General features: G+C 39.0%; 1 protein-coding gene across 6 annotated transcripts in view; it reads right to left on the reverse strand.

The window, feature by feature from the left end:
• LOC140462906 (protein phosphatase EYA1-like) overlaps positions 1-13,708 on the reverse strand; it is a 251,083-nt gene that overhangs the window by 97,683 nt on the left and 139,692 nt on the right. For all 6 annotated transcript variants that reach the window (XM_072556368.1, XM_072556373.1, XM_072556370.1 and 3 more), the window contains 2 exons: positions 8,904-8,986; positions 4,828-5,008 (listed from right to left, as the gene is read on the reverse strand). In XM_072556368.1, the coding sequence (XP_072412469.1) occupies positions 4,828-5,008; positions 8,904-8,986 (264 nt within the window). The remainder of the gene's footprint in view (positions 1-4,827; positions 5,009-8,903; positions 8,987-13,708) is intronic.

Consider the following 13,708-nt stretch of genomic DNA (forward strand, 5'->3'; position numbering starts at 1 on the left):
AAATCCATTCCCAAATATTCTACATTTACTTCTGACTAATGCACCTAATCTGCATATCCCCAAACGCTATACGCAATTGAGCATGGCCAATTCACCTAACCTGCTCATCTTTTGAATTGTGGGAGGAATCTGGAGCACCCGGAGGAAACCCACTCAGACACGGGAAAAATGTGCAAACTCCACACAGACAGTTCCCAAGGCTGGAATCAAACCTAGGTCCCTGGCTCTGTGAGGCAGCAGTGCTAACCACTTAGCCACCACACTGTCCACCCGCAATATTAAGAGACACAGGATCCTCTCAGTCTGTGATGCTGAAGGATGAAGAGATATGTACTAAAAGGGTTGTAGAAGAATTACTCAAATTCTTTACTAGATACAAACTACCAATAGAGGTACAGTCAGATCTATTTGAGGTGGTTATGGATAGCTTGGGAATAAAATAAATCTACTGCGTACCATCCATCATCGCAGGGAGCACTAGAAAGGTGACATCAGACATTAAAGACCATGTTAAGGGCTTATAGTCAGGATTATCCAGATGATTGGGATAAGGGCTTGTGCTTTTTTGCGATCAGAGATGCACCAAATAAATCCACCAAATTCAATCAATTTGAACTAATTTTTGGGCATGCAGTAAGAGGACCGTTAAAATTGATTAAGGAGAAATTAATAAGTCAGATTTCAGAGACCACCCATTTGGGCTAGGTGTCAAATTTTAGAGAATGATTAAATAGAGCTGGAGACTTGGCTAGGCAGCATTTAAAAATATCGCAGCATACAATAGAACAAAAAGTGGATAAGAAATCACAAATTCACAATTTTGCCATTAGGGATAAGGTATTGGTGTTACTTCAGATAACAGGTGAACCTTTTAAAACAAGGTTTAGTGGACCTTATCAAATCAAGAGGAAATTGAGTGAGGTGAACCACTTGACAGGGACTCCAGGCAGGAAGAAATCTCACAGAAAGTGTCATGTGAATATGCTCAAAAGGTATTTTAATTGGGAAGGAAAGCAAGAGGGGAAGGTGTTAATGATTACAGCAAAGAAATAAGAACCAAGTGCAGAGGATTCTGAATTTGATATTCTTCAAATCAAATTGGAAAATGAGGAAGTTGTCAAAATTGGGATAAATTACTGAGTTACCTTCCACAAGAAAATCAAAATGACCCGGGAGAGCTATTACTATCACATGGGGAGATATGCGGAAATAAACTGGGAAGTACTAACCTAATTGTGCATAATGTAGATATAGGAAATGCTGTTCCCATTAAGCAACACCTTTATAGGCATAACCTCCTAAAGTTGGCACAGGTTCAGAAGGAGATAGGACGCATGCTCCAAGATGGCATAATCGAAGTGAGTTACAGTGACTGGAGCTCACCCATAGTCATGGTGCCAAAGCCAGATGGTACCCAATGGTTATGTGTGGACTATTGCAAATTCAATCCCATTACAAAGACTGATGCATATACAGTTTCGCGGTTGGAGGACTGTGTCGAAAAGGTGGGACAAGCAACTTACATTTCTAAGTTGGACTTGCTCAGAGGCTAATGGCAGGTACCTTTGTCAGAAAGAGCAAAGGCAATTTCGGCTTCTGTAACACCAAATGGACTATATCAGTTCAAAGTCATGCCATTTGGTATGAAAAATGCTCCAGTCACATTTCAGAGACTGACTAATAAGGTCATTGCTAGATTACCCAACTGTGTGGTGTATATTGATGACGTGGTGATTTTTAGTCATTTGTGGAAGGGACATTTACAGCACTTTTTGGACTTGTTCAATCAACTTTGGAAGGCAGGCTTGGTGGTAAATGTGGCTAAAAGTGAATTTGCCAAAGCCCTGAGCCATGTTATTGGACATGGACTAATGGCCCCATGGGATGCGAAAACCAAAGTTATTGGGGAATGTTTTCACACTGTCAATGAAAAAAGCAGTACTACGGTTCCTGGGATTGAGTGGACTTTACTGAAACTTTGTGCCAAACTTCAGCAGTGTGGCTGGTCCACTCGCCAATTTGTTAAAAAAGGGCAAGAAGTTTCAATGGACAGCGGACTGTCAGAAGGCATTTGACAGCCTAAAAACTGTGTTAACCACTGTCCCAGTATTAATCACACCTGATTACGCAAAGCCTTTCAAGGTGGCTATCGATGCCAGTGACGTGAGTGTCGCTGCGGTACTCCTGCAGGAGGATGACAAGGGAATAGAAAGACCTATCGGGAAATTTTTTCAGGAGATTGAACAATCATCAACATAAATATTCAATGGTGGAGAAACAGACTCTGAGCTTGGTGTTCGCATTATAACATTTCAGTGTTTGTATTATCAGCAATGCACCTGAGACAATCACATACACTGATCATAACTCATTGACACTTGTGGACAAATTTAAGGACAAAAATGCCAGACTGTTTAGATGGAGCTTGTTGTTGCAGCCATTCAATTTGACCATTGTGCATGTGGCAGGTCGCAAGAGCATGACTGCCAATGCATTGTCGAGACTCGAATGAGATACTGAGGTGTTCGGTGGCGGGTGGGCCAAGGCCTGAATTTGAATGTGGTTGCGCATGTTTGCATGCACATAGTCAGAGTAATGTATATGCTTGTTTTAGAGTACTAACCAATTTTTTTAAAAAATGAAGCCATTTTTGGATATTGATGATTCATTTTTTTAAGGGGGAAGGTGCTACAAAGCTGGTCCTTTTTCTAAAAGCTGCTCCTTTTCTCAAGGATACTGTGTCCTTAATTTTTTTCAGAGGGGTCATAAAACAGTCTGAGCTCCAAATCGGCTGGGTTGGTACAGAGATGAAAAGGGTATTGGGAGGCCTTTTTGTTCATATGTAGACAGATGAGACTTTAAGCCAAAGCTTTTATGTTTTAGAAGTGACCTGTATAATGGAAGGGGAGTTGTCAGTCGCAAAAGCTTAAGTCCTGTTTGAGTCAGTTCAGCAGGAGCAGTGTGGAAACAAGCTGCTAAACCCTCTCTCCTTCTGCCCTTCTAACTTTGACCTGTAAGCCTCTGTTTTAGTTTTACTCTATGTTTAAGGGGTTTGTTTTTTGGGACTATTGTGTATTTTCGGAACAGCTTAATGAAGTCTAGTTTGGATAGACTGAGCTCTGTGGATAATCTATATTCTGTTCTTTGTGTTTCATTCTGTAATTTTGTGAATACATTTTTTTCTGTTTCAAAACCTGATAGTCAACTTAGGTAACCTACTCTGGGTAATTTTCATTGTACACTTATTGAAACTAATAGCATAGTTGCAGTCTGGGCTGCCTGCTTAAGAATGCTTTGAATGGTCTGGGCTAGTCCACAGTATTGACTTTGAAATTTTGCCTCAGAGGGCAATAGGGATGGAGTCATTGAATTTTTTAATGCAGAGGTAGACAGATTCTTGTTAAGCAAGCGAAACAAAGGTTATTAGTGGGCAGATGGGGAGGACAAACAGATCAGTCATAACCTTGTTGAATGGCAGGGGAGACTCCATGGGCTAAGTGGCTGACTTCTGCTCCTAATTTGAAATAAATGGTAAGAGATTGAGAGGTGTGGAGAAACAGAGAGATCTTGGAGTACAAGTTTACCCATTCCTAAAAATAGCTGGGCAGTTAAGTAAGATGTACAATAAGGCACATGGGGATTTTCTTTTATTAGCCAAGGCATTGAATATAAGAGCAGAGACGTTATGCTGGAACTGCATAAAAACTAGTGATGTCATTGCTAGACTGCCACATGTCATTCTGGTCACTCCATTATGATAAAGATGTTACTGCATTAGATAGGACATAGACAAGATTTGGACTAGAGAATCTCAGTTATGTGGAGGTGGGAGACTAGGGATCTTTCCTTTGTAACAGAGGATGCTGAGGCAAGTGCTTATTGAGATGTATAAAATGCTGAGGGATCTAAGTAGAGCAGATAGGTATGTTCTTATTCCTTTTGGAAAAGTTGCCCACAAACAGGAAATGTAGATTTAGAGTAAGAGGCAAGACATTCAGAGTGGATTTTTATCCCCAGATCATAGTGGGATTTTAAACTCACTGCTTGAAAGGGTTACAGAAGTCAAAACCCTTTTACTATTTAAAAAGTACTTGATATGTACTCAAATTATCATACAGATCAAGAGCTTAGGCTTCAGGATATAGTTGGATGGTTATTTTTGGCCTGTGTGGACACAATGGGCCAAATGGCCTCCTTCCAACCTTTACATTTCCAGGTTCCTATGATTCATTCACTGGAGAAGCAGGAGATGGTGCTTTTACATATAAAAGTTGAGAGCCCAATTCTCAATATTTATTAAAGGGAGCTGACATTAAGAGCAATAGCATTTCAAACCACAATTCTATTTTAAAAATCAGAAAACCAAACACAAAGGTTTTACTTGTAAGTATATGGTATTATGAGTTGCGAGTTGAAATCTTTGAGAATGGCCTTCTCTGGAGCTCTCGTTCTGTTGGGTGAGTGCTTTCCCTCTCCCCCCTTTACTTATTTAAAAAAATCCATGAAATGTGAACATTGTTGCCATTAACAACAAAAGTTGCTGATCTCTAATTGTCCTGCAGAAGGTGATAGTGAATCATTTAAAGTTTTTTTCTTGCTGACAGCAAATGCATTCCCAGCATTAATATGTAGCTGTGACTGTGAGACCTTTTGGACAAATCTGATGACTTCTTTGCATTTTGAATTCTTGATGTTTGTTTTTCTCTTCATCCGCAACTAATAGCATTTGTTGCAGGGCTGATGTACTGAAGTGATTTCACCCAAGACTACATACTCAAACTAAAGGAATAAGTAAGAGACGGTTGAAGATTTATGTTCTTCTCTTACCCGACATTGACTCTGCACTCGTTTGATTAGTTATAGCAATTGGTGGCTCCGGGATCTGATAAGTCATTCCAGAAATGGCTGAAGGGCTAATGTTATTTGCGGTTACATATGGAGAGCTGTATGCAGAGCTGTAATACTGTGGATACTGTCCCTGTGGGAAGCCTGGATATGCAGTATATTCCTGAAGAAAATAGAAACCAGCATGACATTAGTATAACATTCGAAAGAACAATCACTTCAGTACAATCAATGCCAGTGATTTTCTGCCGGAACGAAATTGCCAACATCTAGGTTGTAGGCACCATGCTGTAGGATGTTCTGAGGTAATTTAAGGGTGGTAAGGAATGGGAGTGGGGTCTTGCAAGTCTGCCTGGCCAGCAGACAGCATGTGAGACTGGGATTAAAATACAGGACCTCAAAACTAGTTCATTGGCTGGAAGAGAACATCCACTACAGAAGATTTTGCTGTGTAGGATTGAATGCCAGCCCTCCAGGGTACCCCTGCACCTTTGAGAATTGAAAATAACCTCCAGGGCACTGGAAGCAACTCAGAATTTTTCCACCATTTTTGCTCATTGATTATAAGAATATTGTAATTAGAAGCAAAACAGTTGCTTGAATGAATCAGGAATCATCTAAGCAGATCTGAAAAGTAATGATTATGTCAGAGATGTGCCAGGCAATGGTCAACTCCAAAAAGAAAGAATCTAATCAACCATCTACTGATGTTCAATTGCATTAGTATTGCTGAATTCCCCGCAATCAACATCATCTGAAGCCCATCTAATTTACACTATTCCATTATCATCCATATGTTTATCCAGTGACCTTTTAAATGCCCCTAAAGTTGGCGAGTCTACTACTGTTGCAAGCAGGGCATTCCATGCCCCTACTATTCTCTGAGGAAAGAACCTACCTCTGAAATCTGTCCTACATCTATTACCCTTAAATTTAAAGCTATGTCCCCTCATGCTAGCCATCACATTCTAAGGAAAAAAAATCTCACTGTCCACTCTATCTAATCCTCTGATCATCTTATATGTCGCCATTAAGTTACCTCTCAACCTTCTTCTCTCTAATAAAAACAGCCTCAGTCCCTCAGCCTTTCCTCATAAGACCTTCCCTCCATATCAGGGTTTGAAAGTCTGTTTCTATTTTGTTTCTTGAATTGGATTCTATTGAGCTGCATCCAAAGATAGACTAAGCAGTGATGGAAATATACAGTTGTCTATTGAGGAACACTCATTTTGCCCCAACCTCTACAATGATAAATTCTTGTATTAACCTTTAGGGTCGTTCCAGTCCATTCTGTCTCCAGATTTGGTAAACTTGCCAACTCTGATTGGATATAAATTTGGAGATTATATCATGTGACTTTCTGTCGTAAATTGCCCTGTTTCCTGGTAAATCTCCTCTGCACCATTTCTAATGCTTCCACATCCTTTCTATAATGCGGCGACTGGAATTGTACACAATACTCCAAGTGTGGCTGTACCAGAATATTTTACAGCTGCAACGTGACCTTATGGCTCCAGAAGTCAATCCTCCGACCAATAAAAGCTAACGCACCTTACGTCACAAGTCAGAACTGTGATGGAGAATCTCCACTTGCCTGGTTAGGTTAGTTCCAATAAAGGACAAATGAGCCTGTTTGACTTACACCTCATTTGCCACTTTTCAACATTCATTAGTTTCATTAAAGCCCAGTGTGTACCATCTACAGAATGCAATGCAGTAACTTACCACATTTTCTTCAAAAGCATGTTCCAAACCTGCAACATCTATTGAACACCACCACCTCCATGCCACACATCATCTTGAATTAGAATTATACTGTCATTCCCTTACTGTTGCTGGGTCAAAATCCTGAAACTCCCTTCCTGTTAATAGTCTTACACCTTAAGGACTGGAGAGGGTGAAGAAGACTTCTCCATGACAATTACAAAATTCTGGCTTTGTCAGTGATGTCCACATCACATGAATGCATAAAAGTGATAATCAAGTGAGTGTTTATGTTCAAGTTGGCAAGGGAAGATGTTGTACTGTGGCAATGGTCATGATACCCAGCAGAAATGAGCATGAAGAGCAGGGCAATTTATGACAGAAAGTCACATGATATAATCTCCAAATTTATGTCCAATCAGAGTTGGCAATTTTACCAAAGCTGGAGACAGAATGGATTGGAATATCCCGAAAGGTTAAGACAAGAATTTATTTTTGTTGAGGTTGGGGCAAAATGAGTGCTTTAGACTAGATTTCCTACAGTGTGGAAAAAGGCCATTTAGCCCAACAAGTCCACACCAACCCTCTAAAGAGTAATCCACCCAGACCCATTTCCCTCTGACTAATACACCTGACACTATAGGCAATTTAGCCTGGCCAATTCACCTGACCTGCATATCTTTAGACTATGGGAGGAACTGGCACACCTGGAGGAAACCCAGAGACAGTCACCCAAGACTGGAATTGAACCTGGGTCCCTAGCGCTGTGAGGCAGCAGTGCTGACCACTGAGCCACCTCAGTGGACAACTGCATATTTCCATCACTGCTTAGTCTACTTTTGGATGCAGCTCAATAAGATCCAGTTCAAGAAACAAAGTGGAAACAAACTTTCAAACCCTGATACCTAGCTATGAAACTATTATGACAATAATGTCAACAATTGATTGAGGGCAGATAGTGAAGATGGAGCCTTCTCCCATTCATGATCATAGTCATTCCTTTACCTAGTTGGGAAATCTTATCCACACAAACAGTTCCAATAATGATGAGGCAGCTAAAGGAAGTAGATTTGTTCAACAGAATTAGCTATGATTATTATTGACTTCTCTCTGCGATTTGACAAAATGAAGCCTGGATCCAACAAAGAAGGGATTCCTCTAAGTTTAACATATAAGAATCATTATTTTGAAGTTCACTGTTTAGGTGATATGAACTTTGATTTACATATCATCCATTTTTCACAAACAAAATAAAATCACTGTAGAGTTTCTTGTGAGATGCTGTGCTAATCTTGGCAAGTTTCTCCAAATGTAGGTAACATTTTAAAAAATTAATTCACGGAATATAGGAACTCTTGACCATGCCAGCATTAATTTGCCCACCTTAATTTGCCCACCTTAATTTGCCCACCTTAATCGGCCTTGAGGAAGTGGTGATGAGTGACCTTCTTGAACCATTGTAATCTCTGTGGTGTAGTCACTCTCAAAGTGTTAGAAAGTTGGAAGTGCTAGTATTTTGATACAGTGATGCTGAAGAGATGGGAGTGATATATTTCCTAATCAAAATGATGTGTCATTTGGAGGGGAACTCGTGGCAGTTGGTGTTCCCATCTGCAGCATGAGTCTCACCAGATGATTGAGATTCATAGTTGGGATGATTTTGGAAACAGTTGCTGCAGTGAATCTTGTAGAGACAACATTCTGCATATACAGTGTTGGTGATGTAAGGAGTGAGTGTTCAAACTGATGGATGATGTGACAATCTAGTGAGCTGCTTTATTCTGAATGGCATTCAACTCCTTGAGTACTTTTGGAGTGGAAGGTATTCCATCACACACCTGACATGTGGCCTGTTCTTGGAGAAAAGGCTTTCAAGAAATCAGGAGATGTATTACTTTCCAAGGAATGCTCAGTCTCTGACCTGCACAATATTGAAACGGTCATTTCTGGTTAAGTTTCTCATCAATGTTGACCACGCCCACAACCACCCATCATGCCCCCAACCACCCATCGCTAATCCCCCTATTCCCACCCCTCCTCTGCCACAAAGGATGTTAATGCAGGGGAATCAACGATGGTAATGCAATGGAACTCCAAAGGGAGGAAGAGAAGACTTTCTCTCGTTGAACCGAGTACACAGCAATGATGTGACATGAATGTTGCATATCACGTATCAATCTAAATCTGAAAACCGTCCAAGTCTTTCAGTGTGAATCTTTATTTTATGAGTTCTAATTTTTTCAAATAGTAGCTCAGATGGTGGAAACAAAATCATGTCAGTCTCTGAGGGGATATGCAATGCCTACAAGTATCAAACAATCTGTCGATAAAGAATGGAATGATTTGAATCTGACCTGCTGTGCACTGCTAAAACCTGTAGAGCTGGTGATTGCATTGTTTCCCTGATAAATCCCTGATGTTGCTGTCAGGCTACTACCTGTGAAAGGAGAACAAATCCAGTTATAATCAATATACACAGACAAAGAACAAGCATATATTGGCAAACATACCGTGACTGCAAATCCACCCTACTTTCAGTATGCTCACACATTTTGTATACATATCATAATGACCTTATTCTTAACCCCTCTGTAAACCATCTGCTCTCATTGACTGAAACAACTGCTGGTTTAAACAATCCAGTTTTCATGAAGGTGTATGTAATAAATGCTATGAGATACAGAGAAACATTTACAGATGGGTACAAAATAAGGTAAGACAGATTTATGAATGGAGTTAGTTACAGATGGATAGGTTTGCACATTGATAGATTTACAAATGGACATACTTGTAAATGAACAGGTGGAATGGTTTATAAATTGGCAGAAGACAGATTTATTTAATGAGAAGTGACATATCCCAGACAGACAAATAGACCAATTTACAAATGGATACCTTTTGATATGTGGAGGGAAAATGGGCTATGGTGTAAATGAAAGATGGATAGATTCACAGCTAGACAAACATTCAGGGTGATAAAACTACATGATAACTTTATTAATTGCTTGGATTATAAACTGATGGATTATCATTTCAGTACTGTATATTGATTATCTTAAAGTTGAATAGGTGAAGAGCATAATGATGCATATTTCAGAAAATCTCTTTATTTAAGTTCTTCTTTAAAATAGTAGACAAATAACCTTCGACCAAATACTTCATTTGTTAATAGTTATATTGTTATCTCATTGTTTATAGATTGGAAGGGTAGTTTTATTGATTGACAGATAATTTATTTATCTCTAAATTTGAACAAGGAGATATGTAGAACAAAACATTGACAGGACAGCTGACAAACAAGTTGGTAGATTTATAGTCAATCTTGTAGGAATATTTGATGATATTCTGAGAACTCCTGATGGTAATGCATGAATGTTAATGATGGTCAATGATAGAATTAGTTTGGACAGAGCACTGGTGGACCTATAGTTCAATACTCTGCCAGGATTACTTATGTGATTTCGATTGAGTTAGAATACACAACATTTTAGAACTGAGTGCTTTACTTCATTGCTTTGAGCGAAAAAGTGCTTTGTGACCCCACTTCTAAATAAACAGAATTAATTTTAAGATTACTCTATCTTGTTCTGGATTTCCCAAGCAGGTGAAATGTTTTCTTTACTGACCTTATTGAATGTCTTTGTCACTTAAAATATCTCAATTAGATCACCTCAAAGCCTTCTGAACTCAAAGACTTACATGATAACTTTAGAAAACCGTTTTCTTGAAAATAAGCTGTTAAGATTCTTTCTGGTGAATCTGCAATATAAGCCTTCCAAGACCAGTATAACTTTCCTGTGATTCAATGCCCAAACATATTCAAATGAGATTTGAGCAGACTCAGTACAACTGAAACATTACTTCCTTGCTTTTGAATTTGAGTAGTCTTGAAAGAAACTGCCAATATTTCATTAACTTTGATTATTCTTTGTGCCTGTGCAGATTGACTAACAAGTTAGTTCATGCAAAAATATTCATAGACTGACAAATTTAAGAAACAGTAGGGTAAATCAGATCAGACATACTTGTCAATGCATTTACATGTGGGCAGATATAGTTAGAGAAGATAGACAGAAATATTATAACGTATCTATAAGCTGAAAGCTTGACATGTTTAAAGATAAAAGGGCATGTAGAAAAGTCATGATTTGGAGACGCCGGTGTTGGACTGGGGTGTAGAAAGACAAAAACCACACAACGCCAGGTTATAGTCCAACATGTTTATTTGGAAGCACTAGCTTTCAGAGCGTTGCTCCTTCATGAATCAACTGATGAAGAAGCAGCGCTCCAAAAGCTAGTGCTTCCAAATAAACCTGTTGGACTAAAATCTGGTGTTGTGTGATTTTTAACTATGTAGAAAAGTGATCTGACAAACAAACCATCTTACAATATGATAAATATGCTCAGTTTATTTGATGAAGAATAATTTACATAAAAGCAAGATTACACAAGGAGAGATGGGCAAATGCCTCAATTGGCAGATTATAATTGGCAAATTTATAAATTGTTGGGTTTGCAAATGGACAGATGGTAAACATATTAATTATATATTAGTAGCTGAATGGATTTACTAATCCAGAAATTCGTAGTCTGACAGGTGGTGGGATTATTGATTAATGAATGCAGATTGACAGATGGGGAGATTTACTGATTAACAGATGGTTACATTTAAAAGACAGACCATTTTCCAGATGAGTATATTTGTATATTGACAGAATGATGAACAGATGAAACATTTGAATAGTTTTCAGATTGATAGATTATAGTGAAATGCAGAACTAATATGGAGATTTGTAATTTGAAATGCCTATAGATGCTTAAGTAAACAGAGGCATCTATGGAACAGCAGCTGAGAAGATTTTACAGGTATTTGTCTTTGTTTAAAAGTGGCAAAGTTGAAAAATACATGAAATGAATGATTCATTTATGAATTTAAATTTTTGGAAGAATAAGTTATTGCTAGGATTAATTTTTCTGTTCGTTGCTAGTAGGGTACTGAAGGTTAGTCCAGAATTGGTCTGTGACCCTGTTTAACCTCTTTTTGAGTGAACTGCTGGTTCCTGTCACACTTTTACGAAAAGGAATACTGAGCTGTCTGACCTGCAAAAAAAAAATGCACATTGTAATTGAAAGAAATGACCAGGAATGGGGTCAGTCAAGAGGACAATAAAATCAGGGGCTGGGGGCTTGATTTAATGATACTGAAGTATTTCATTTGGAGTAGCCTTGGCTTTAACTTTACTCACGTAGGCAGTTCAGAAGTTACTAACGGCAGTGTTTCAATAAAAAGTTCTCAAACATAAGAATATATGTGTATGTACATTATACTGGTTTTAGGCAAATGGCAAAGATGCCTGTAAAATAGCTATGCCATATCGAGCAGTGGCCTGACTGCACACACAGATTGGGCACAGGCCAGCTCCCTGCTCAAATCATCATGGTTCTGCCCAAAAATGGACATAATGCTGATGTATAATGAACATTATGCTCTGTGTTTCTACTGCCTGTTGTTTTAGATTGATAAACAGTCAACCTTATTTTTAAGAGTAATGATGGAAGGACAGAAAAAAGACATACAGAGTGCATGTTTACAGATTGATAGAGATGATGATTATGTTTACTATTGGACAGAATATAGTTTAAATAGGTGGAAAGGTTGGTCATCTAGCGTTAAACTGACATTTGGAGAGATTAACTGATATATTTTTGCAAAGGGTACACTGACAACATTATAGATAGAAAACAGATTCTATACATTTATTGTGTTTGTGTATATTAATATATACATTCATATATCTATACATAAAAATCAGAACAATCTGTTTTTAAATGTAGACCCTAAGGACATAAGAACATCAGAAGTGGAGCAGGAGTAGGTAATTCAGGCCCTTGGGTCTGCTCTGCCATTTGATACATCATGCCTGGTCACATCTCAGCCTCAACTCAACTCTCCTGCCTATTGTCCATAAACCTTCACTCCACTGCTAATGTCCCAACACCCATCACATTCTGGGGTAGTGAATCCCACTGAGTCACAACTCTTTGAAAGAAATATTTTCTCCTCAAAACTATTTTAAACCTAATATCCCTTATCCTAAAACTATGTGATCGCTCATTATAGATTGCCCCACAAGAGGAAACATCCTTTCTATTTTGTCAAACCCCTTTGGCATTTTATAGCCTCAATTAGATCTCCTCTCATTCATAGATTCAGACAGTGCTGAAAAGGCCCTTTGGCCCATCCAGTCTACACCAACATGACTATCACTAAAGATGTGCTAATCCCATTTTCCTGCACGTGTCCCACATCCTTGAACGTTTTGATATCTGATCTGCTCATCCAAGTATTTTTTGAAGGTTGTAAAGTTTCTGGTCTCCACTATCTTCCTAGGCAGTGCATTCCAGGTTCCCAGAAGCCACTGAGTGAAAAAGCTTTTTCCCAAATCTCCTGCCCCTTACCCTAAAACTATACCCTCTTGTGATTGATCACTCAACGAAGGGGAATGATTGCTCTCTATTCTCCCTGTCCATACCCCTCATAATCTTATACAACTCAATCATGTCTCCCCTCAGTCTTCTCTGCTCTAAAGAAAACAATCCAAGCCTATCTAGTCTTTCCTTGTAGTTCAATTTCTCCATCCCAGCAATATCCTGGTAAACCTCCTCTTTTCCCCTCTCTAATGCGATCACATCCTTCCTGTTGTGAGGTGACTAGAGCTCCACACAGAACTTCAGCTGTGGCCTAATCAACATTATGTATATTCCCAACAACATTACCTCCTTGTTCTTATGCTCTATGCTACAACTGATGAAAGCAAGTGTCCCATATGCCTTCTTAACTATCCAATTCATGTGCTCTGCTGACTTCAGGGATCTGTGAAGAATTACCCATAGTCCCTCTGTTCCTCTAAGCTACCCAGTGTCCTGCCATTCATTAAATACTCCCTTGTCCTGTTTCTTCTTCCAAAGTGCATTACCTCAGCATTTATCGGGGTTAAATACCTTTTGGCACTGGTCTGCCCATATGACAAACCCACCTACACCTTCCTGTAACCTACAACCATCTGCTTCACTTTTAACCACTCTGGTGTCATCTGGTGTCTTGGTGTCATCTGTAATTCTGCTTAATGTTCCTCCCTGACATTTCCATCTATATCAT

This window comes from Chiloscyllium punctatum, chromosome 37 (assembly GCF_047496795.1).
Source record: "Chiloscyllium punctatum isolate Juve2018m chromosome 37, sChiPun1.3, whole genome shotgun sequence".
Classification (NCBI taxonomy): domain Eukaryota; kingdom Metazoa; phylum Chordata; class Chondrichthyes; order Orectolobiformes; family Hemiscylliidae; genus Chiloscyllium; species Chiloscyllium punctatum.